This window comes from Pteropus alecto, unplaced genomic scaffold (genome assembly GCF_000325575.1).
Source record: "Pteropus alecto unplaced genomic scaffold, ASM32557v1 scaffold152, whole genome shotgun sequence".
Taxonomy (NCBI): domain Eukaryota; kingdom Metazoa; phylum Chordata; class Mammalia; order Chiroptera; family Pteropodidae; genus Pteropus; species Pteropus alecto.
Window position 1 is genome coordinate 1,028,573 of NW_006432227.1, and position 22,495 is coordinate 1,051,067.

The 22,495-nt window shown below is 33.2% G+C and overlaps 1 protein-coding gene across 2 annotated transcripts in view; it reads left to right on the forward strand.

Moving 5' to 3' along the window:
• Positions 1-22,495, forward strand: part of ZFR (zinc finger RNA binding protein) — a 67,235-nt gene that overhangs the window by 26,164 nt on the left and 18,576 nt on the right. Inside the window, exons 6-16 of one of the 2 annotated variants that reach the window (XM_006907109.3) lie at positions 2,019-2,266; positions 4,857-5,048; positions 5,601-5,892; positions 7,495-7,688; positions 8,729-8,848; positions 9,954-10,099; positions 13,375-13,537; positions 14,456-14,661; positions 15,333-15,483; positions 16,926-17,067; positions 21,660-21,757. In XM_006907109.3, coding sequence (XP_006907171.1) covers positions 2,019-2,266; positions 4,857-5,048; positions 5,601-5,892; positions 7,495-7,688; positions 8,729-8,848; positions 9,954-10,099; positions 13,375-13,537; positions 14,456-14,661; positions 15,333-15,483; positions 16,926-17,067; positions 21,660-21,757 — 1,952 coding nt within the window. The remainder of the gene's footprint in view (positions 1-2,018; positions 2,267-4,856; positions 5,049-5,600; positions 5,893-7,494; positions 7,689-8,728; positions 8,849-9,953; positions 10,100-13,374; positions 13,538-14,455; positions 14,662-15,332; positions 15,484-16,925; positions 17,068-21,659; positions 21,758-22,495) is intronic. The other variant, XM_015585730.2, reaches the window with a different exon arrangement.

The following is a 22,495-nucleotide window of genomic DNA, read 5'->3' on the forward strand; positions in this document are numbered from 1 at the left end:
TCAATATTAAGCTTAACCTGGTGATTTTTGTGGTTTAAATAACTCACTGTTTAAAGGACTTCACAATCTCTTAGCCTCAGTTTTCTTATCTGTAAAGTAAGGTTTGTAATACCTGCCCTAAAGCTTTGTTCTGAGACTTCACTGTGTTTGGAATACTGCCTCCCATATTATAGATTCTCATTTAAAAAAAAAAAAAAATGAAAATTTCTGGTCATCCAGCATTGTAGAATGCTTTTGGTCTTATTCTACTTTTATTTTCTTGATATATTTAAGTGTCATTTTTAGTTTCTGTACATAACAACTAGTCATTCAGAAAATGTTTGTTTTAAAGATTTCATATAAAACTCATGGTCCTAAATGGTAATGATATAAAAATAGCTTTATTATTTTAATTAGACAACTTTATGGTGTTTTAAGAGCAAAATTTAAACCATACATGTTTCTGTCTATAAATTTGAAAGCATTTGGCTGTGAGCTTGACTTGGTTCTTTTATCACATTCTTCAATAATAGAGGACATTGATAGAATTGATCAATAAACAGTTTATTGATCTATAGTTTTTCTTTTAACTACTTATATCAGTTGTTTCCTAATTGTCTTTTCTCTGAACATATATTTATTATTGGAATGTTTATCTACTTCTTCCTACTTTGATTTTTAGATGTTTTCTTACCATACTTTCTTTGTATCTTCATAAGAATTTACATAATTTAATAACCTGCCGTAAAAGTCTAGGAAAGCTTTTTGTGGAAGTTGCTCAGTTTCTCTCCTGGATATGTTTAGTTTCAGATGCCTACAATTGTGATTTCACATGCTCTTAACTCTCACCTTTACAATTCATGTTTTCTTTCTTCTGTGTGTGGATGCATTGAAGTCAGTGGGTCATAAGTCTTTACTTTTCAATATAGCAGTCTACACTCGAGAGACTAAAGTTTAGTTTTCCTTAACTAGTTCTTCTTTGCTCTCCTGGCAACCAGGAATCTCTCTTGAACCTTAGCATGACTCTTTGCTCACTCATTTCCACTTCAGGGAAAAAAGAAATCTTACTAGAACATGATAGAGAGTCCATGAAATTTCTAGAAACCTTAGTTTGGAAAGGGTAAAGTTTTCCAGTTTCGAGTTATACTCATAAATAAAATCAACTACTTTGTCAAATTTAAAACTTTTCTAGATCTCTAAGCCTATAAATCACTGGACATAAACAACATGTACATATTATGTTAATACCTAGCTTAATGTGCTTGTTCATTAGAGACTTTAAACAATGGAAATGGATAGAATCCATACATTTAACCAGAAAATATAGTGCTTTTTCATCTTCTGGAAACTGAAACCCGGTGTATTTGGTTCTTAATTCCAAAACCTTTTATCTGTTGTCCTATATATTCATCTGAACCCCAGCTCCATATTATGGACTTCTGCTAAGCTTTATTCACTTTGCCTCTCCAAACCAGCTTCTACCAGCTCCTTGTTTTTTTCAGATGCACAACCCATCAGTCACTCTCTGGAATTCTAAATCTTGGTGTCATTTTTGTGTGTTTTCCTCTTCTTTCGTATCTTTTATCCTCTTAGCCACTAAGCATGTGAAATTTCAATTTCGTGAGTTTCTTATTTTTTTCTATCTAGTATCCCAGTTCAGACCCTTCCTCAAGTCCAACACTTCACAATTGTACTTAGAGGAATTCTGTTTGGGGAAATATTAACAGGTTCTGTAGCCACATAAATTTACCAAATATTCTATTACATCCTTCCAAATGAACTATAAGCTTCTTGAAGACAAGGACTAAATCTTATAGTTTCTTTATACCTCCATACCACCTGGCATATGTTAAATAAAATACTTGTTGACTTGTATAAAAGGAAAATAAATAATATGTTTTCTGGGTTTTGTAAGATACACATTATTTGTAAATATGCATGTATAAACCTACCTTTTTTTAGCAGAATTTATTGAATTTAAATTTACAGCATTTAACTTGGCCTTTTTAACATAATCTTTGTTTGATTTTATTTATAAGGTACATCTTATTCAGGTTATGAAGCAGCAGTGTATTCAGCTGCATCCTCCTACTACCAACAGCAGCAGCAGCAACAGAAGCAGGCAGCAGCAGCAGCTGCTGCTGCTGCTGCAACAGCTGCCTGGACAGGGACCACCTTTACTAAAAAAGCACCATTCCAAAATAAACAACTGAAACCAAAACAGCCTCCCAAACCACCCCAGATTCACTATTGTGATGTTTGTAAGATCAGCTGTGCTGGACCACAGGTACTTATGTTGTATGTTTTACCACGAGTCTTCAGTGGTTAACTTTGATAGTTAAGTATGGTTGATATTCTAAGTCTTGTGCCTGCAAAGTTTTACATTTTCTTTCCTGTTACCTTTTAGCTATAACATATACATATTTTGCTAAATGGCTATTTTTAAAAAGATAAGAATTCTGTTAAGAGGAAACTGTAAAAGTGATTATGAATATAAATGAAAAATGGGCGAATTGAGCTTTTTTTTTTCAGGAATGATACTTTGCTCTTCAGATAAAACAAATTTAGCTTAAAGATTTTATATTCAAATTAATTGGGATTTGGGGAAAAGATTGAATTTTTATTTCTTTTTTATCACCCACAACTTGCTTTGTAAAGCTTTTATACAAAATTCTTCAACTTAAGACAGTTTATTGATTTCCTTAGCTCTTTTTTTCAAGGTCCATTTTGGGGGTATGAATAGAATTTTACAGCTGAAAAAGGATGATCACAGAGAGATAATTCAGTTTACACACTTACATTAATGATAAGAGGACTTTGTCAGATGTATTATATTTTGGAACATGAATAGGAGAAGGCATTGTCTTTCTGGAATTTAAAAAATTCTTAAGGGGTTTTTTTAAATCAATTTTTGGAATAACATTTCCAGTGAGACTGGCTTTTGTATATGCTTTATAGAATGTTACTTATTTCTTTATAATCTCCATGAGAGAATAGGAATTTGGGGAGCAAGAAAGGCATAGGGAAGTGTCTTTTTCAAAAATATCAACTTGAGCATGTAGAATCTTTGTTCTTTTTTTTCTTTTTTCTTTTTTCTTAGTTGCTACACCTTAAAATAAGTGATTTAGGCACAAGTCTGTTTATTATAATGAGTTCAACTCTCTTCCCAGCTTTGTTATTTCTTTTTTTAAGAGCATCTAGTTTTTATATAAAAATTTGATAAGCAGTTTGGCAAATAAAAGGCATATTATTTGAAAAGACCAGATTTCGACTCTGTAGTAGTTTCTTCCAGTTTTTATCTGTCTTCCACCCCTGCCCCATATGTGTATATTCTTTTTAATTTGCTAAATTAGTTCTACTTTTTAATACTGAATTTTGGGGGTGTTTTTAGTTAACCAGCATTCCCTGAATTACATAAAATTATTGTATGTAGTTAGTTACATAAAACTTTTTTTGTCCCTATTTTGAGTGTGATAGGAAGTAGTTCCATTGTCATTACATGACTGGAGGAGGAGGGAGGGGGGAATATTTATAGTGACTGGAATTAAACATAAAAGGGAACAAGGATGTTGGTCTTAGTATTTGAGGAGTATATCCTGTTCTCCTGATGGCCGTTTAGAGAGGATGGTGCTGTAAGTGGCAAATATAACCTAGAGATTTATTGAATATATGGTACTCATTTAGAAGGGTAGAACATTGCTCTAGGGTGATAGGTTAATAGCAGCATTTAGAATGAGTAGGTGTATAAGGCTGACCATTGATTTGGGGTGTCTGGATGGTTACACAAGAACAGGCCAGGGGAACTTCTGCAAGTCAGAGGCAGTGCCTTAAGGGGTTAGTGAGCCTTAGAGAAAAATATCATTGAGATTGTGAATTAAGAGTCTAGGTGTAAATGTAAGGAGAGAGAGTACTTCAGTTCAGATTTAAGGGTGTCATGGTTCTAGTCCAGTTACTTTATTGGTATTAAGGCTATATATGAAAGTCCATTGTAAGTCAGAGTGTTAGACAAATGTATTCTTGGTAAACAGGGTAAAGGCCCTTGGGCAAGTCAAAGACCTTAACTTCTTTGGGCTTTTGTTTCCTCACTTTTATAATTGGGACTTGTCCTAAATAATTGAGGCTTAAAGTGCTTCACGGAGCTGCTTCGGGCTGCCACAGAAAAGGAGAGAAGAACCAAATGGGTCTTAGGTCTCCCTCTTTGTTTAAAAAGCGGAGCAATTTTCCTTATTCGTGCATAATATCATTTCTAGAAAGGATTTTTCTTGTTTGAGTATATAATTTCACTTTTTTATTGACTAGTATTACAGTATTTTTCCTTGCAATTATGTATAATTTTGGCTAGTATTTTTTAAATAGATACTTGTTTAGGGTGGCAAGAAATTCAATGTGGAGTGCATTCTGAGTTAGAAAAGTCAGTTTTATGAATAAACATACTTATTTGTGAAGAGTCTTGTTATTATACAGTAATTTTTTTTCTCTTCTTGTGCTATAGATATATTTTCCCCCGTCATCTTAGTCCTATAATTAAGTAATTCCCTTATGGCATGATCACTGTGTCTTTTTCTCTATCCAACATACATAAGCAGTAAAGATGCAAACTTTTGAAACCAAAAGCAGTTACTTTATTGATATTAGGGCTATATATGAAAGTCCACTATAAGTCAGAGTGTTAGACAAATGTATTCTTGGTAAACAGGGTAAAGAGAACCACAGATATGTCACATATGTAGGGAGTCCCACATGCTTTTGTTTAGTTAGTTGCTTTTTAAATTGTTTAGTGCTCATTTTTAAATGAGTATTAGAGATTTGAGAGTTGAATAATTTCAAATGTAAATAGAAAATGAATAAAACAAAATTAATTCTTTTGTTTGAAACAGACTTACAAAGAACATTTAGAAGGACAGAAACATAAAAAAAAAGAAGCCGCATTGAAAGCCTCACAAAATACCAGCAGCAGCAGCAACTCTACTCGTGGGACTCAAAATCAGCTCCGTTGTGAGCTCTGCGATGTGTCTTGTACAGGAGCAGATGCATATGCTGCCCACATTCGTGGTGCGAAGCATCAGAAAGTAGGTGTTTTTTTTCCCACGCACCCTTATGTCTTACTTTGTTTTCTTTTACTTTTTTAGTTGGAGCAGCGACGTCTGTGTGGAGAGGTATTAAGTAAAAGTGGCTCCAAAACTTCAAAATTTTGAGTGAATTATAAGCCTTATTTATATGGTAATATACGTAAAAGTGACATTAAATAGTCATTGCTTAAAAGAGGGAAAGACTAGAGACCTTTCTTTAAATTGAACTACATCATTTATTCCACCAATTGGAAATTTGTTGTATGATTATTTTCCTCCTTTTGTCATGTTTAAGTTTAGGTTAGTATACATGTGGCCAAGTCATTTCATCTTTCTCTGCCTTAGTTTCCTCACCTAGTATTAGGTGGAGAGAGAGAGAGAGAGAGCGCGCGCGCGCGCACGCATGTGTGTATGCTTCACAGAGATTCTTTTGAGAGTAATGAGTTTTGTGTGTGAAAATATGGGAAAGGAAAAATACAACAATGTCTTTTAGACAAACTTAAAAATCTATACTCGAGTTTCCTGACAGATGAATGTGCTTTTATTTTGTAGGTGGTTAAATTACACACAAAACTTGGTAAACCCATTCCTTCAACAGAACCAAACGTCGTTAGTCAAGCTACTTCTTCAACAGCTGTGTCTGCTTCAAAACCGACTGCCTCTCCTTCCAGCATTGCAGCAAGCAATTGTACTGTGAACACTTCATCGATTGCAACATCTTCAGTGAAAGGTCTTACAACTCCAGGAAACTCGTCTCTTAATAGCACATCTAACACTAAAGTATCAGCAGTGCCTACAAATATGGCTGCTAAGAAGACATCTACACCCAAAATAAACTTTGTGGGCAAGTACTAAAGATTCTTTATGTTCCTCCTAACTCCAGAAAGTGATAGTTCTCTTCCAGTCCAGGACTAACCCTTCTGCTTGTGCTCTTGTACCTATCTCCTTTCTTCTCTGGGACCTTGTCAAATCACACATCTGTAATTTTTTTTGAATTTTTAATCCTCTAGTCGTTTCTTCCTTCTTCCCTTCAGTCATGAAGGTATACCTTTGTCTTCATAGTCTTCAATTTAAAAAAGACCCTTTTCCATTGCTGTTATCCTCTCAAGCTTCTCACCTAGTTCTTACTTTCTCTGTCTCTATACTTCCTATTTAGTTCTCAGTCTGTTATAGTATTTCCTCTTACCCTTTTCTGAAACTGCTTTCAAGAGTCATTAAAGACCTAATTGCCAAATCTAGTGGCCAGTTTTCAGTTTCATCCTGTTGGTCTCTAACATTTGACACAATTGACTCTTATACCTTAAAGCTTGAGAAATGTCTCTATTACCTGTCTACCCACCCCTTTCTCAGGTTATCTTTATTGGATCACTTGCCTTCATGTTCTAGAGCCACATTTTAGGTATTCCCTCATCATTATCTGTCCAGCTTTGTGGATGCCTACCAGTGTTTCATTCTAACTCAGTATCTCATAACAAGAGTACCATGAAATAATCTCATTAAATTGCTGCTTTCTCACTTGGGAAACTTCACTGTGGCACTACTTCTTCCTTTTTATTGCCTCCAGTTGTCTACCTAGTCCTTTTGTTTCTATCACTACAATATTTTTACCAACAAAAAAATTTCTTCATAGCCACTGCCTTGTTAGGCCTTCATAGTCTCTTCCTCAGAGCTTTGTCTCTCATTGCATCCAGTCTCAACACTCGTCAGTCATTTTGTGAAAATAAGTATCAAATTGGGTTAGTGTCCTGATTTTAAAAATATTCAGTGGCCTTCCCTGTGCATATAGGAAAAAACTCTTTGTTCCTTAGTTATGTCATCCAAGCTCTTCACAATCTGCCCTCTGCCTCATATGTCATCACCTCATAAATCATACTGAATTACTGGGTCTCCCTGAATTTACTATAGTCTTCTTAACTGCATGTTGTTGTTCTTTTTTGTACATACTATTCTTTGTGTTTAGACAGCAGTCTCTCTCTGCTTGGCCAGTTCAATTCATTACTCTTTTTTCAAAGCCCAACTCAAGGGTCATACCCTTAGTAAAGCCTTTCCTAATCAGATCAGGTTAAAGGGTAGTGACTCCTTTGCTTTACATTTCCATAATATTCTGTTCATACTTATTACATTGCTTATTACATTGTATTATAATTACTTGTTGGCACCTCAAAGGCAGCTACACTGTTTTATTATATTACCAGAATGTAGGACAGTTCTTTGGAATTGAAAGAACTAGGAATACAAACGAATTACACTTAGACCCTACCTTTTCAGGTACTTGCTGTTCACTTGTTAAGAGAGGCATGTGGTGATGGAGAGGATCATTGGGTGTAGGATGGTAGAGAAAGGAAAGATCTATTCGTTAATAAGATTAAAAAGCCATGTGGTCTATAGGTTATACACTTATACAAAAAGAAAGTGAAAATTGCTATAATTTTTAATGCTTTTCTAGGTGGTAATAAGCTGCAATCAACAGGAAATAAAACAGAAGATTTAAAAGGAACCGAATGTGTTAAAAGCACTCCTGTCACTTCTGTACAGATTCCAGAAGTAAAGTCAGACACAGTGTCAGAACCAGTCACACCTGCATCTCTTGCTGCTTTGCAGAGTGATGTGCAACCAGTGGGCCATGACTACGTGGAAGAGGTATTGATTTGATAATACCGTTGCCGTGAGGTTAAAGAGTAAAAGTGCCACTTTGTTGTAAGCATGCTTTACATGTAAGATTAAATTGTATTCAATTATATTTTAGATTTAGTTTACTTATGAAGGAAAATCAAAGGGATTGCTTTAAGGGTTTTTAAAAAGCATGCTCTTTAAGTTTGCCTAAGTGATACCACAATTTTTTTTTAACTTATCTCCGTGTTAACATCATCACTGGTGTAAAGTAATTTTCCATTTATTTGGTAGTCATTCCTGTATCTTTCAACTATCCTGAACATAGAAAGTAAAATTGTGAGCAGCAAAAATTTTGATAGCCATATTTCTCTTTCTGACCAATCAATTTCATGTGTAAAATTAAGGTTGCTGATTTAAAAGATTGTTTTTATTTGGTTTCTTAAGCTGATTCGAAAACAATTCCTGTTTTATTAGGTCATGTTCTTTATTTACAAGGTGGAAAACTGGGTTATGTAGTTTATAAATAGTTCACATACAATTTTAATTTAAAATTATAGTTCTTAAAAGATCAAGATTAGGTTATCTAAGAAATGTACACAGCCAGAACACCTTAATCTCCAATGATATTGGTTAATTAAATAATCCTAAACCTCAGATTTTTGCATTCAGAGCCATTCTTTAAAGCTTGTACAATTTGAACTTAATATATTTCATAGACTTCTTAATAACATTCGAGTCTAAACTTGCTTTCATGATTGTGCAGTTAGAAAAAAAATTGCCATGGGTTTTCTTTAGTTAGATATATAAAATCTAATTATCTTTATCTTCATCTCCAACAACGTTACCTAGTATTCAGTAACTATTTGTTAGAGAATTTAAGGTATCTAATTGCATTTAAATGTTTACATATAGACAGAAGTATTAAAATTAAAGTTAATTACAAAAGCAAATACATGCTAACACATCTTGCACACAACAGTTAAAAATTCTAGCAGTTTGTTTCTGTAAATGATACTTTATCAACTCATAACATTCCAATTATTCTTGGATTTTTTTTCCACACCAAGGTACGAAATGATGAAGGAAAAGTAATTCGATTCCATTGTAAATTATGTGAGTGCAGCTTTAATGATCCCAATGCTAAAGAGATGCACTTAAAAGGGCGAAGACACAGACTTCAATATAAAGTGAGTAAAAATTTCAACTATCTTCTTTTTTTTAAAACAACTTGGAACATTCTAGATGCAAAACAAAGCATCTAAACATAACTCACTGAATCCGTGAACTCCCACTCTACGATGAACATGTCATGTCTTGCTTAGATTCAGGTGCTTGGTTTTTGCTGATTAGTTTGTCGTACTTAAGACTATAACCATATTTCATCATTTTCAGTGACTGTAGCAAAATAAAACTGTAACATTCCTTAGATCAAATAATCATGTAAAGAAATGTAAAGTCTCCATTCACCTACTTTATCTTGGTAGAATTCCCACTAAAATGAATTTCGAGATGAAGAATTCTTCATTGAAAACACTTCAAGTGTTCAGTTAAATCTAAATATTGTGTTAATAAGGCTGGACTAATGCACCAGATTCGTGTTTTCTTTTATAAACTCAGAGTTCATAAAAATTGAGTCTGTTAAAGGGCAGTACCTTTCTATGAAAAGAAACTTTTAAATCTCATTTAGAATCATCTGTTTACAAAAAAAAAATACAGGAAAATTAAGTATCCATTAGTCCCCTGAGGATCTCTTCTGTCGGCCAATGTTATATACTTTCTCCATGCTAAGTATTTAATTTTAAACTTGGAAAATTAAGAATTTGGGGGATAGGAGGGAGAAAAGGATGTTTATTAATGTATTCTGAATTTCTCTCTGATTCAACTTACATACTGATTTTACTCTTATATAATAGGAAATTTGCAACTAAAAGCCTCTATGATAAAAGAAATGCATGATTGTATGATTTTATTTTGTCAGTTTTGTTTTTTGGGGTTTTGTTTTGTTTATTATTATTTATATCTATAGCACCTGGTCTTCTTAGATGTTCTCCCATCCAAATACTAACCAGGCTCAACCCTGCTTAGCTTCTGAGATCAGACATTGGGCTTGTTCGGGGTGGCATGACTGTAGATCATGGACTGTGGCTCCACTGGGGCACGAACCCAGGACCTTCTGCGTGTAAAGCAGATGTGCTAACCGCTACACTAAGGAACCGTGTCCGTGATTGTATGATTTTAAAAATGTGTAGATTGTTGGCAGGAGTACTAGTTTTTTAAATGTCTTGTCAACAGAAAAAAGTCAATCCAGATTTGCAAGTGGAAGTAAAGCCCAGTATTCGAGCAAGAAAGATTCAAGAAGAAAAAATGAGGAAACAAATGCAAAAAGAGGAGTATTGGCGAAGACGAGAAGAAGAAGAACGCTGGAGAATGGAAATGAGGTAATATCTTTAACTTTTAGCAGCATAATAGTAAGTGGTTCAGCCTTTCTAAAAAATTAGCTATTGTGAGTATGCATCTTCTATTCAAAGCAGTCCAGATTTATAAAATGTAGTTTTAATATTCGCTTTTCAGAAGATCCCAGGTCTAGAAAAGAAATGCATTAAATTAAGTTATTGGGTGTTCTGGTATTTGATCATGGCTTTGGTATTAGGCATTATGTGGTTAAGTGGTGTTTTATATGTGTTAATTATATGGAGAAATAATTTAATATTATAAATAAATGCCTCAGTTTAAAACAGCAAAATAGAACATTTGGTTCCATGATAAAAATATTCCAAGTATAAGATTTGGTAGATTCTAGACATCTTAGTGTGTTTTTATAAAAAGAAACTTCATTATAGAAATTTTATAGGCTGTAAGGAAGGAGAAATGAGAAAACATAATTTCCAGAGATATGTTCAGTTTTATTGATAATAACTGACAGATGTTCAAATTGTACAATTCACATTCATAGAAGTTGTACAGCATCACCATAATCAATTTTAGAACATTTTCATCACCCCTAAAAGAAACCACGAACCCATTAGCAATCATTGCCTCCATTTTTTCTCCAACCCTTCCCTCTACCCCAAGGCAACTATTAATATACTTTCTGTCTCTGTAGATTTGCCTATTCAAGAGATTTCATATAAATGGAATCATACAATATGTGGTCTTTTGTGTCTGGCTACTTTCACTTGGCATTTTTTCAAGGTTCATGCATGTTATTGTATTTATCAGTACTTTATTCCTTTTTATGGCTGAATAATATTCTATTATAGATGTACCACATTTTGTTCATTCATCAGTTGATGGACATTTGTGTTATTTCTGCTTTGGGGCTATCATAGATACTGCTATCACAAATGCTGCTCCTATGAATATTTGCATACCAGTTTTAAAACATAATTTCAAAAAATATGAACAGAAGCATAATGTACACATACTTTATAACCCACTTTTTTTCATTTACATATCTTAAAATTAAGCCAGGATTTTTTTTTTTTTATGGGAGCATAGTATTTATTCTCTTGTGCAGAGGTAAAATATTCTTTATAACTAGTTCCATGTTGTTAGATATGTAGATTGTTTCCAGTATTTTCCTATTATGACTACATGGGCTATCCTTGAGGCTATAAATCATGATTAGTTGCTAATAACCCCAAAATGGAAGTGTTTGATTTCCATTTTGAAAACTTTTAAGAGCTTTTGTTTATGTAGATTATAACTGTTAAGATTTGCTGTATTAGAAATTAAAACTGAGAAGTTTAAATATTTTTTCATTCATTTTAAAATGACATTTTAACTTAAAATGTAGTTAAACGTAATATATTTAATAGATATAACATGCTAAAAATTAACTTTAACTTTCTGTAAGAATGACATCGTTTTAACATTTTTGCAAATTTCTTTAATGTCTGGCTTAAGAGAAGGCAGCATAGTTCACATATCTGTTTCTATGTTCAGTATGTTATGATAACCACATTTTGCCTCAATCTCCATTGTATGCTCATGAGAGAAAGAGAATGGAAAATTGATATCGTGGAAGTAATTTCGATGTCATGGATCCCCGGAAGGGGTCTCAGGTACCATCCGAGGTCCCTGGACCACACTTTGAGAACCACTGCTGTAACTTATTAAAATCTCTACCAATAAAAGAGTGAAACATGAAAGCCATTTTTGTTTATATGACTAGCAAACTGAGTTTTTATTTCATGCCCGACCACTTATATTTCTTTCATTTTAAATTGCCTGTTTTTACTTAGGTGTTGTTGATTCATGCAGATACAGAACACTTCTTATGTTGTAGCTATTAAGCCATTATTAATGCGTTACTTCTAAACAGTTTTTGCTGTTATTTATGTATCAATTTTTTTAAATGTATGAAAATCTGTTAGTCACATTCTTTATGAAATTTCTGCCTTTGTGGTACGTTGGAAATTCTCTATACCTAGACTGTGCAGTTTTTTTTCTCCAATAAGCAAATATTTATTAAGTACTTACCATTTGCCAGGAAGTAGTAGGCACTGAATGTGAATTGGTGAACAATGCCTTTATTTAACTTTTAAACATCTTTAGTAATAACAGTAAACTATTTGAAACTGGTATGAATGTGGTTTCCCAGAGCCTTCAAGGTATTTTAATTCATTTTCTCTCAAGGCCTAAACAACATAGAAATATTGTTCTGTGCTTCTCCTAAAGTCCTGAATTGGATGACCTAAAAAGCACTACTTATTCCCAACCTGACATAATGGGTAGTTTCTGCAGTGCTGCTTAAGAAGCATACTTCTTAGATTTTGTAGTGAACACATTTGTCTAGTAAAACCTTACTGCTATAAAAATTTGCTTTAGAGATATGATTTCACTTGGGAGTTATTGGTATCCTAGTTTGAAGCTAAAAGTGAGGATAGAACAGAGTGTGAGATGGTGAAAAGTTAAATTCTGAAAATGTTGGCCATTAAAGCAGAGGCTACATACCAGTCCAAGTTCAGCCCATGGGTGTTTTATTTGGTATACATGGCATTTTAAAATTTGAACCAGCATTTAAAAACCAACATTAAAGACATTTAAAAACATTAAAATCCTGATGACCTTCAGATAACAACCTTATGGTAGTAATTAATAGGAGCTAAGTCACAGCTGTTCTCATACTTTCTACTTTACTGTAGTCTCCATCACCCTTAATATGTTGCCAAGATGAGACAGAATGTAAGTTGCCATTAGTCTTGCACTGTTGTTCTCATAGTAGAAAAAATGTCTTTGTCCCTGCCTATATCGTAAAAGGAGAAATTAAAGGTAGTTGTAAGAGGTTTTCTTTAAAGAGAAAAAGAGCACATTTCTTTGGAGACATGAAGAAATTTCTAAATTAATGTGCTTTGGGTATTCCACTCACACACATCATCACTCTGGCCACTTTAGGGCATTTAAGTTAATCTCTCCCTTAAAGAGGGAGATATTGGAAGGAACTCAGGTTTTGGATGCTTGTTATTTCAACTTAGACCTCAAACTGTGAAATTTTGGGTTGCTTTTCTCTTTGTATTCTCACCTTCTCTTTTTACTTGTATTCACTTCCATTTACTTATGGATGAAAACAATAAAGGAAATCAGATGTAGGAGGAAAAAAAGGTATTAGGCTGATTTGGGGCTTTTTTTAACAATGTTTTTTATGTTATTGACGTAAGTTCTTGGGCTGTATTTTTCTTACAGGCTTGTAATGTCATTCTTTGTGTTTCAGACGTTACGAAGAGGACATGTACTGGAGAAGAATGGAGGAAGAACAGCATCATTGGGATGATCGCCGCCGAATGCCTGATGGTGGCTATCCTCATGGTCCCCCAGGTCCATTAGGACTTCTGGGAGTCCGACCAGGCATGCCTCCTCAGCCGCAGGGACCTGCAGTGAGTGTTCACTTTGTTTATAATGGGGCAAAAGTGTAAGCCTGGTTAAGAATTAGAAGATAACAGTTTGGGGGACTAAGATTTAGTAACCTCGCAATCTCAATATAACTTTAATTTGATTTAGAATTTTTCCTTCTATTATTACAGGTGTTTTAGCTCTTGTCTTTATGTATAAGGACTTCATAGAGTTTCCATGAGTCTTTCTTTCTTTTAAATATAAGTTCAATGGGAGTAGAGCTTCTTATAATTCCATTGCCAGTGGTTTCGTATCTTTTCCTTCAGATCCTGACTATCTAAAACCTACTACTAGGATCAGGTGTAATAAGTAAATAGTTCAAGATTTGCACCACAGTTGATAAATTAGGAAAACTGTAGGAAAGGTCTGCATCTTAGAGTTTGTGTTCTGTGGAAGCTGGGTAAAAGAAGAGACACCTTTGGGTGTGAGAACATTTCATAGAAGTTTAGACTGCGAGATAACAAGAGGATATTTGTTTGGTTTTTTAAGAGAGCACTTAGAAAACAGCAAATTTCTCTTTTTTAACCTATTTTGTTTCTCATTTGTCTTTACACAGAACATAAAACATTTTTATTGAAAAGCAAAAAAAGTTTCAGAATCACTGCTTTTTAGAGTTTGAAAAAGTATTTTAATAACTTTTGATGATGCATATTATAATTTTACTTGTTTTAAGGCAAAATATATATATAGACACATACATACACACCCTTGGTAGTATAATTTGCCATAGTTTGCATTTTTCTTTTTATTGAAACAGCAAAAGAGAAGATAGTTTTAAAGGGACATTTTGCATAATTGTTCGTTATTAAAAAGATATGACAAAAATATGTATATTTAAGAAATAATAGTTTACTCTTTTGCTCAGGAAACTTTTTTAAATGACGTAACATTTTTTTCTCTAGCCCTTACGTCGTCCTGACTCATCAGATGACCGTTATGTGATGACAAAACATGCAACCATTTATCCAACTGAAGAGGAATTACAGGCAGTTCAGAAAATCGTTTCCATCACTGAGCGTGCTTTAAAACTTGTTTCAGATAGTTTGTCTGAACATGAGAAGAGCAAGAGCAAAGAGGGAGATGATAAGAAAGAGGGAGGTAAAGACAGGTATGTTTGTTTTCAGTTATATACATAATACATTTTTGCTTTTCCTTACATGGACTTCTTAAACTTGGCAGTAAAAGTTATAAAGACTGAAAACCCTCTTCTGTGAGTCTACATGTCTTATCATGCTTGTATTAGATATATAATGTATTCAACTGCTTTATTTAAATTTATATAAAACTATTTTGTCTGTTTTCAAAGCTGCCTTTGCAGTCTTCTAATTGCATTCAGTTGCTATTCAGTTTTTATTTATTTGTTGCAACTATCCCATGTTCAGTCTTCATTGCAGTGACTTCTTTTTCCTTAATACATTGACCATGAAGCCCAAGCTTTAGTAGTATCTTTCATAAGTTTTACATTGTAATCTATAACTTTTCTTGATCCCTTTATTTGGAAAATTTTTTGTATTAGGAATGGCACTGATTCTGATTTGTAATATGTGACAATGTTTTTTTGCTTTTTTCTTGTCCCTATGAGAACTTAGCTCTTAATTGATTAATTTATCTACATTTCCTATATAAAGGAAGGTTAATTGTAAAATTTTGAATGTTTTATACTGTAATTGATGAAAAATTTAGTAATATGAGAGTTATTTAATTTGCTATTGTGTTTAGAGATTATCGTGGTTCTGGTTAAGAAGAGAAATGTCATAATTTGATTTGATTTTACTGCAGAGCTTTAAAAGGAGTTTTGCGAGTGGGAGTATTGGCAAAAGGATTACTGCTCCGAGGAGATAGAAATGTCAACCTTGTTTTGCTGTGCTCAGAGAAACCTTCCAAGACATTATTAAGCCGTATTGCAGAAAATCTACCCAAACAACTTGCTGTAAGTATTATGGAAATATTCATTTTACCCCTTGTCTGGTTCAAAGTTTTTGGCAGGACTAACTGCACTTCATTTTAAACCTAAGCCAGCCTTTAAATTTTTGGCTTGACTTTGCTTATTGAGTTTTTTCTTGGTTGTGCAAATTGGTAGAGCTATTTTCTGTTTTGTCTTTTTAGGTTTTATAGTGCTTGTATTTGGCATGAAGCCATCTTGCTAATTAAAATGTAAAATTGCATGTCCTCTTTCTGTCCTTTTACAAGATTTGAATCATCAGCAAGAAGACAGTTTGTTCAGAACAGAAAGTGATTTTTTTTTTAATAAAACAAGCATAAATTTTTTAAATTTGTGAACCTTTTGTCTATTTGCTTGAATACATGTTTTTAATAAAGTATACTTACTAAAATATAGTCTTTCTGGTTCAAATTTCCCTGGGTTTATTCTGATTATTTTCAATTTTCTATATCTTATAACAATAGGAATTGCTTCTCCAGTGTCCAGTTAGCAAATCATGACAATGCACAATTAATAAAATATCCCCTTTTGGTCCTACAAAAGCAATTTTTCTTAAATTTGAATTTTAAAAGCTTTTACAAATTAGCTTGTCAGAAACTCTGACTGAGATTTAAGATAAAATCTCTCGCAGTTTAATTAGGCATTCTAAATCCAAGAATTGACATGTCACTGGTAGTGTGTATTCTGTAGTAATGAGTCAGAATAGTACCTGACCACAGCACACCAACTAATAACAAAAGGGATAAGGAAGCACATTATTGAACTTAAGCTCTGACAACTCTGGCACTTACTGTTGTTTGCTTTATGTTACCATTGTTCCAAATAAGTTTCTTGCTGTGGGTGAGTCTTTTTAAGTATTAGAAGCCAGCAGAATTGGCATTATGTGTCTACTTCTTACTCCTTTGAAACAGCTAGGACAATGAGGAGACAGAAGAAGTTTGAGGTCTTTGAAAGAATTGTAAGAAACACCTTGATCCTAATTGTGGTGCTTAGTAAAACTACAAGGCAGGAAATATTATATCTTAACTAAGTAGTTAACAGGTAATTAAGGTAAAAGCAGAATATTTTTTCCAGATCAGTCATATTTAATTGTACAAGTGGCTAAGCAAGAGAAATAGAATTCTTCATCATCATCGTTGTCATAGTTAACATTTATATTGTGTTTCCTATGTACTATAGGTACTGTTTTAATTGCTTTTTATAATTAATTCACTTAATCCTCCAACAGTCCTATAGATTAGATAGAATTACTCTCCCCATTTTCTAGAAATGGGTTTAGGAGAATTCAAAGAATTCTGAAAAGAAAGTGGAACAAGAGTTTAATGATATTTGCATTAAAGTAGTGAGAAAAATGAAAGAGCCATAATGAAACTGCCTTGTCTGATAATGTAAAAGGTCCAACTAAATTTCTTGTGCTCTTCCTTATGTAGGTTATAAGTCCCGAGAAGTATGACATAAAGTGTGCTGTGTCCGAAGCGGCAATAATTTTGAATTCGTGTGTGGAACCCAAAATGCAAGTCACTATCACCCTGACATCTCCAATTATTCGAGAAGAGAACATGAGGGAAGGAGGTTGGAAAGCCATTAAACATTCTACCTTTCTTTCTATTAACTTTTTTTTTTTCACTTATCTACTCTTTAAGATGGCATTAAGCCCTAGAAGGCAACATGCTGGCATTACATATGAATTTGGTAGACTTGACTTACGTAGCAAACAGTTTTGCTTTAGATCATTTCCCAGCAAGTAAATGCTCTTTTTAGTAATGTATTTTTATATAAAACACTCATGGTATTATTGATTTTCTTGATTTTTTTTTTTTCTTTTCTTGCTAACCTCAGATTTCTGGAAAAAAAGTCAAAATAATTCTTACTGGCATAGTTGACACATGAAAAAAATTAAATGTTGCTAGTAAGGGGCCACAAATTTAACTTCCATTAAGAAGTTCTTGTCTTATAAAAAGACGAGAGTTTCAGAAATAAAATTGGTTAAATACTCATGTTACTTTTAAGAGGTATCGTTATATGTGTAATCATGCATGGATTTGGCTTGACTTGTAGTAAATATTTCTAGTTCTCTGAGGTTGCTCTTTGGTTTGGAGCGCTTTTATAAATGGAGAGCATCCTAATTAATGCACGTAGATTTGGGCTTTTGAACCCAATATTATACTAGAGATATTGAAAAATACATGGTGTAGGTGTAGTTGTGAGTTATAGTATAACTCAGGGTTTTTAAACTTACTTTACAATTGTAGAATATGAAATCCTGCTGGTGCCAGCAATGTTGCTTTAGGGACTATTCTGTAACATTTTCAAAGCTTCAAAAGCTTTTAAGCCAAAAAGCATGGTCAGTGTCTGCCGAATGTTGGTTCTGTTGTTTTATGGGTCAGATAAAATTTACTTTGTTTCCTTTCATGTTGTTTTTGTACATAACTTGTTGATTATGGAGTTATAATCTACACTAATATTTCTTTGTGATAGATGTAAAGAAGAAAAGAATTTTATATATTGAATATTAAAATTTGTCTAAAATAGCTACAGTAGGCTCTCAATTACTGTCACTTTAAATTTGATTTCTCATATAGCAAAGCAATTTTTAAGGCACTGGGCTTTCTAAAACCCAGGAAAAGAATATTTTATTCACAAATATGGTCATTAGGAGGCATGTCTAATTTTGCATACTTTATATCTACATCATATCAGGACTTGTATGTTGTATAAGCTTTGCATCTTAAAAATAAATGGGATATTTGTAAAGGATCTTTTATATGAACATGAGTTTCCACTTAAGGTCTAGTGGTGGATATTACTGGAAAAACAGCTCCCGAGTCAATGCGGTCAATTCATATGCAGCATATTGATCTTAGGATTTGAAAAAGAAATCTTCTAATATATATTATAAGTAAAATTGCTGTACTTAGGATGAAATTATATCTGTATAAGCATTTAACTATTTCAGAGCATATTTTATCCATTTGTATTTAAGCTTAGTTTAATTTATGCAGTATCAAGTCATTTTATTATGTTGCAAAAGTCTAGTTAATTGTATCATATTTGTAGTAGAGTATTTGATAACCTATCCCTTCTAAAGGAAACAAAATTATATTTTTGTCTGACCCAGACTTGATTTAGAATTAATGTTCTGAATTTCATAAATATTATGGTGAGAAAAATGATCAGTCCAAAATTGGAAGATTTTACTTCAAGACACTGAGCTGAAAAGTTAGATGTGCAAAAAGTGTAGAAACATTGATAGTTCCTTGCTGCAGATAACTGCAGTAAACCATGTCCGTAGCTTCATTATGAAGATTGCTTCTTTCTTGCTGCAGAATAACGGTATGTATTCTTTCTCACTGCAGCTCCCAGTGCTCTGTGTCTTAAAATCATTTAAAGCCTATAGCTTGCTTTGGGGAGTTAGTACAGGGGGTAAGGAAGGCTTTGCCGGAAGAGCAATTGTAAATTGCGAGACTTGCGCATAGTGTGGTAGCCTCTTCCATGCGTAATGGTCCTATTTAATATCAAAATGATTTAAAGGAAGTGATTAAATTGCCCAAATAACTGTTAAACGCATGACAGATCTATTTTATGGTACTGTGTTTGACAGTTAAATATTAAGTAAACATTTAATTGACTTGAAGCTTGAAATGTTCAAAATGCTCTAACCCTTGCTACAGAGTGTTTTCTGCAGCAAGTCAAGTATTGTGTGTGTTTTTTTCCACCTGTAGCTTATCAGGCCCGGTCCAAAGCCTTCTAGCAGAGGGGATTGATTCCTGTCAGGGGTTGCTGCCAAGACATCGGAAGGATTTTTGACCAAGGTTTTCAAAAGCTCAGTGTCACACCTGCCATTTGATTAAGAAGGGATTTTGGATGCAGAGCCTGGCATTTATTGTCTTTTGTGTGACTGTTCTGTTTGTTTTGTCTTTGTCTCTTCTAGAATTGAGCAGTGTTCACACTAGTTTTTAAATGGTTGGGTGGATTATATATTTTACATAACCATGTTAATTTAAATTAATATATTCCCATTAACTTTTAATCATAAAATAGTGTGGACACAGCATGTCTTCTAACTGGTGATTAACCCCTTAAATTTATGAAATACATTCACGTAGGGTAAGAATTTGCTTTTATTTTTTTAATAAATTAACTGATTTTTGTTTTGTTTTAACTGGGTATTAGGCAACAAGTGTGATTTTAGTACAATACGTCTAAGGGGTTAATCCACTTGAAATACATAATGGGTGCAAAAATCCACACTCTAAATTTAACAATTTTCTATGTATAACTCTTAATTTATTTTTAAATTGCAATAGGTGTCTTGGCATCTTTGAAGTTGTATTATTGAAATGTCCAAAGTTATGAAGTTTGTGTGCAAAAAGTTTTTTTCTTACATTTTGTTGGAAATCACAACATTCTGAATTAACATTAGAAATTCAGAAACTTTAGAAAGAGATTGCACATTGTCACCTATTTGCATTCTAGCTTTAGCAAATAAAGTAAATAAATAGGGACTCAGAGAGTCCTTAAGCATGTTCTTAACCCTGCTTTGAGGAGTGTTTCCCCCCACCCCTTTCTTTTTTACTTCCTTAGTTAACTGTGCTTTCCTGTGTTCCTTTTTCTTATCTCAGAATAGCCCATTTCTTATGTTCACTATATTTCTGGATTTAGTAGTTGGTTGTACAGGTTTTGAGATTATCTTTAAAAATTACTAGTATTTTTGTCTCAGTAGTTTCTTTTTAGTACCCAGATTCCTCTTAGTGTTCATTCTCAGAAAACCACATAATATTAACTTTGATTATTTGTAAATCTCCCTTCTAATATGTCTTCTGAAAAATCTGTGCCATCTGAATATTTGAGGAGTAAGAACTAACAAAAGAAAGCCCAGACAGGATGAAATTCTTTATTACTTTAAAATATGCTTTTTTATATGTTATCTACTGAAAATAGGGTTAAGGATCCCTTAAGATTTCTGAATGCTCATATAAAATGTATAGTCAAGTACTTGCCCAGTAGTACTCTTAAAGTAAAATCATGTTTAACTTTTACCTTTATCATATACATTTCTTCTTTCTTCCTCATTGATTTGGTGCCCTCAGGGATTTAATAAATTTTATTCCAAATGCCCCCGTAATTTTGATGCTCTTTAGGCAGAAGACCGTTTAATTCAATAGATTAGTTGCCCAGTATGTAATTTCTCTGTATTCGGAAAATATACTGTTAAAATCATCAAGAGTTATGAATTAGATTGACTTAATCATTGTTTACTTATGAATATTTGATGAGCAAATTTGCTTTTATATTTATATACATTTTATAGATATATTTAGAGGAATATAAAGCTGGCCCTGCAACTGCTTTTATGAACCTCTTGTTAACCTCTTGTCCTGGTTCAGGTTTGGATTTTCTTGTCAAGTTTTCTTTAGCTCATTTATGTTTTAATAACAATAATCTGAATGAAATTAGTAATTATAACCTTAGACCCTACATATTATCATCAAAGCATTCTGCTTATTGCATCTCTTCTATTTCTATACTTGTTCTGTTAACCATGCTAGTTCCTAACTGCCCTTTTGTACATTACCCACTGTTTCTCTCCAGTTATTCTTTGGAACGCTTTATAGGAACTCTGAATTATAAAGGGCATTTCATGTTCCCTTACAGCTAAAATCCACTTATGGAAGAGAAAGTATTGAACTCTTAGAAATGCCAATTTTGGCTCTTTGGTTTTTTTCTGTGATTATTGCTCTATTGTCATTTCATATTTATCACTCTTTGCTATATTAGCCCCAGAATAACCTATGACTATTTAGAATACTGAACAAACTCAATAGTTTATTGTACATTCTCATTTATTATGGTGGATTTTTGTGTTCCCTCTTGTCTTGTTATCTTTGTGCTGGTGCGCTGTGTCCAGTAATCCTTCCTTTTGATTTTATTTTGGTGGGTAGGGTTTAGATTTGCAAAAAATATTATATTCCTAAATTGAGTTTAATTCTTTTGGTTGTCATATTGGATTATGTAAATTTTTAAAAAATAATTCCCTGGATGCATAAAAATGCAGATTACTCTCAAATGGCTCGTGTGACACTGATGCTACTTTAAGGAAGTGTCTTGCTCACCTGGTCAAACACCCATTCCTCACTGCATTTTGCCAATTCAATCCATTTTAGATGTAACCTCGGGTATGGTGAAAGACCCACCGGACGTCTTGGACAGGCAAAAATGCCTTGACGCTCTGGCTGCTCTACGCCACGCTAAGTGGTTCCAGGTTCGGAACATCATTTTACTTTTTTATTGTAGCCTTATGAGAGAGAGTAGTTCAGTACAACATGTTTAACTGTGTTTAAACATTGCAAAAGATTGCCCAAGCAACACTATTTTAAATTAAATTCCAGAAAATATGTTAACATAGAAAGCTGAGTTTGAAGATCTGCATATTGCAGTTACTATTAATTTGACAATAAACTTAGGTTTTGGGGGTGTTTTGTAGTTTGGGTTTTTTTATTTTTATTTTTAGTGGCTATATTTAAAGTTGACTTGTTCAGGAACATCACATGTTTGTGTATCTATATTTTGTTCCATAAGGCTGCAGATTAACTTTGCTTTAAATAATGGAATATGTGTTTAAAGCTTTGTGTATAGTTTTAAGATTTTTCCCCCTCTTTCTCTAAGTTTATAAGTGTAGGGAGTGAAAGGTGAGGAAGCAACTGTTTGGTTTAGTGACTTTGCAGTCATGCAAAGGCACAGAAGGGAAACCAAACAGATTTCCTTAACCTTTCAGTCCCTAGACAAACTTTTTAGCTCTTTACTTTTTCTTTTATTTCTAATGTAGGCAGATTTTTTTTTAATTTACTGATTTAAATGAACACAGGTCAAGGTCCACAGGGGATCAAGAAATATTATTCTTGTATAATCTGTTTACTTTGACCTAAAATACCAGCTTTTAAATACTAACCCTGGCATAAAATATTGCTGTAAATGGCAGCTCATTGAATCCAATTTTAAG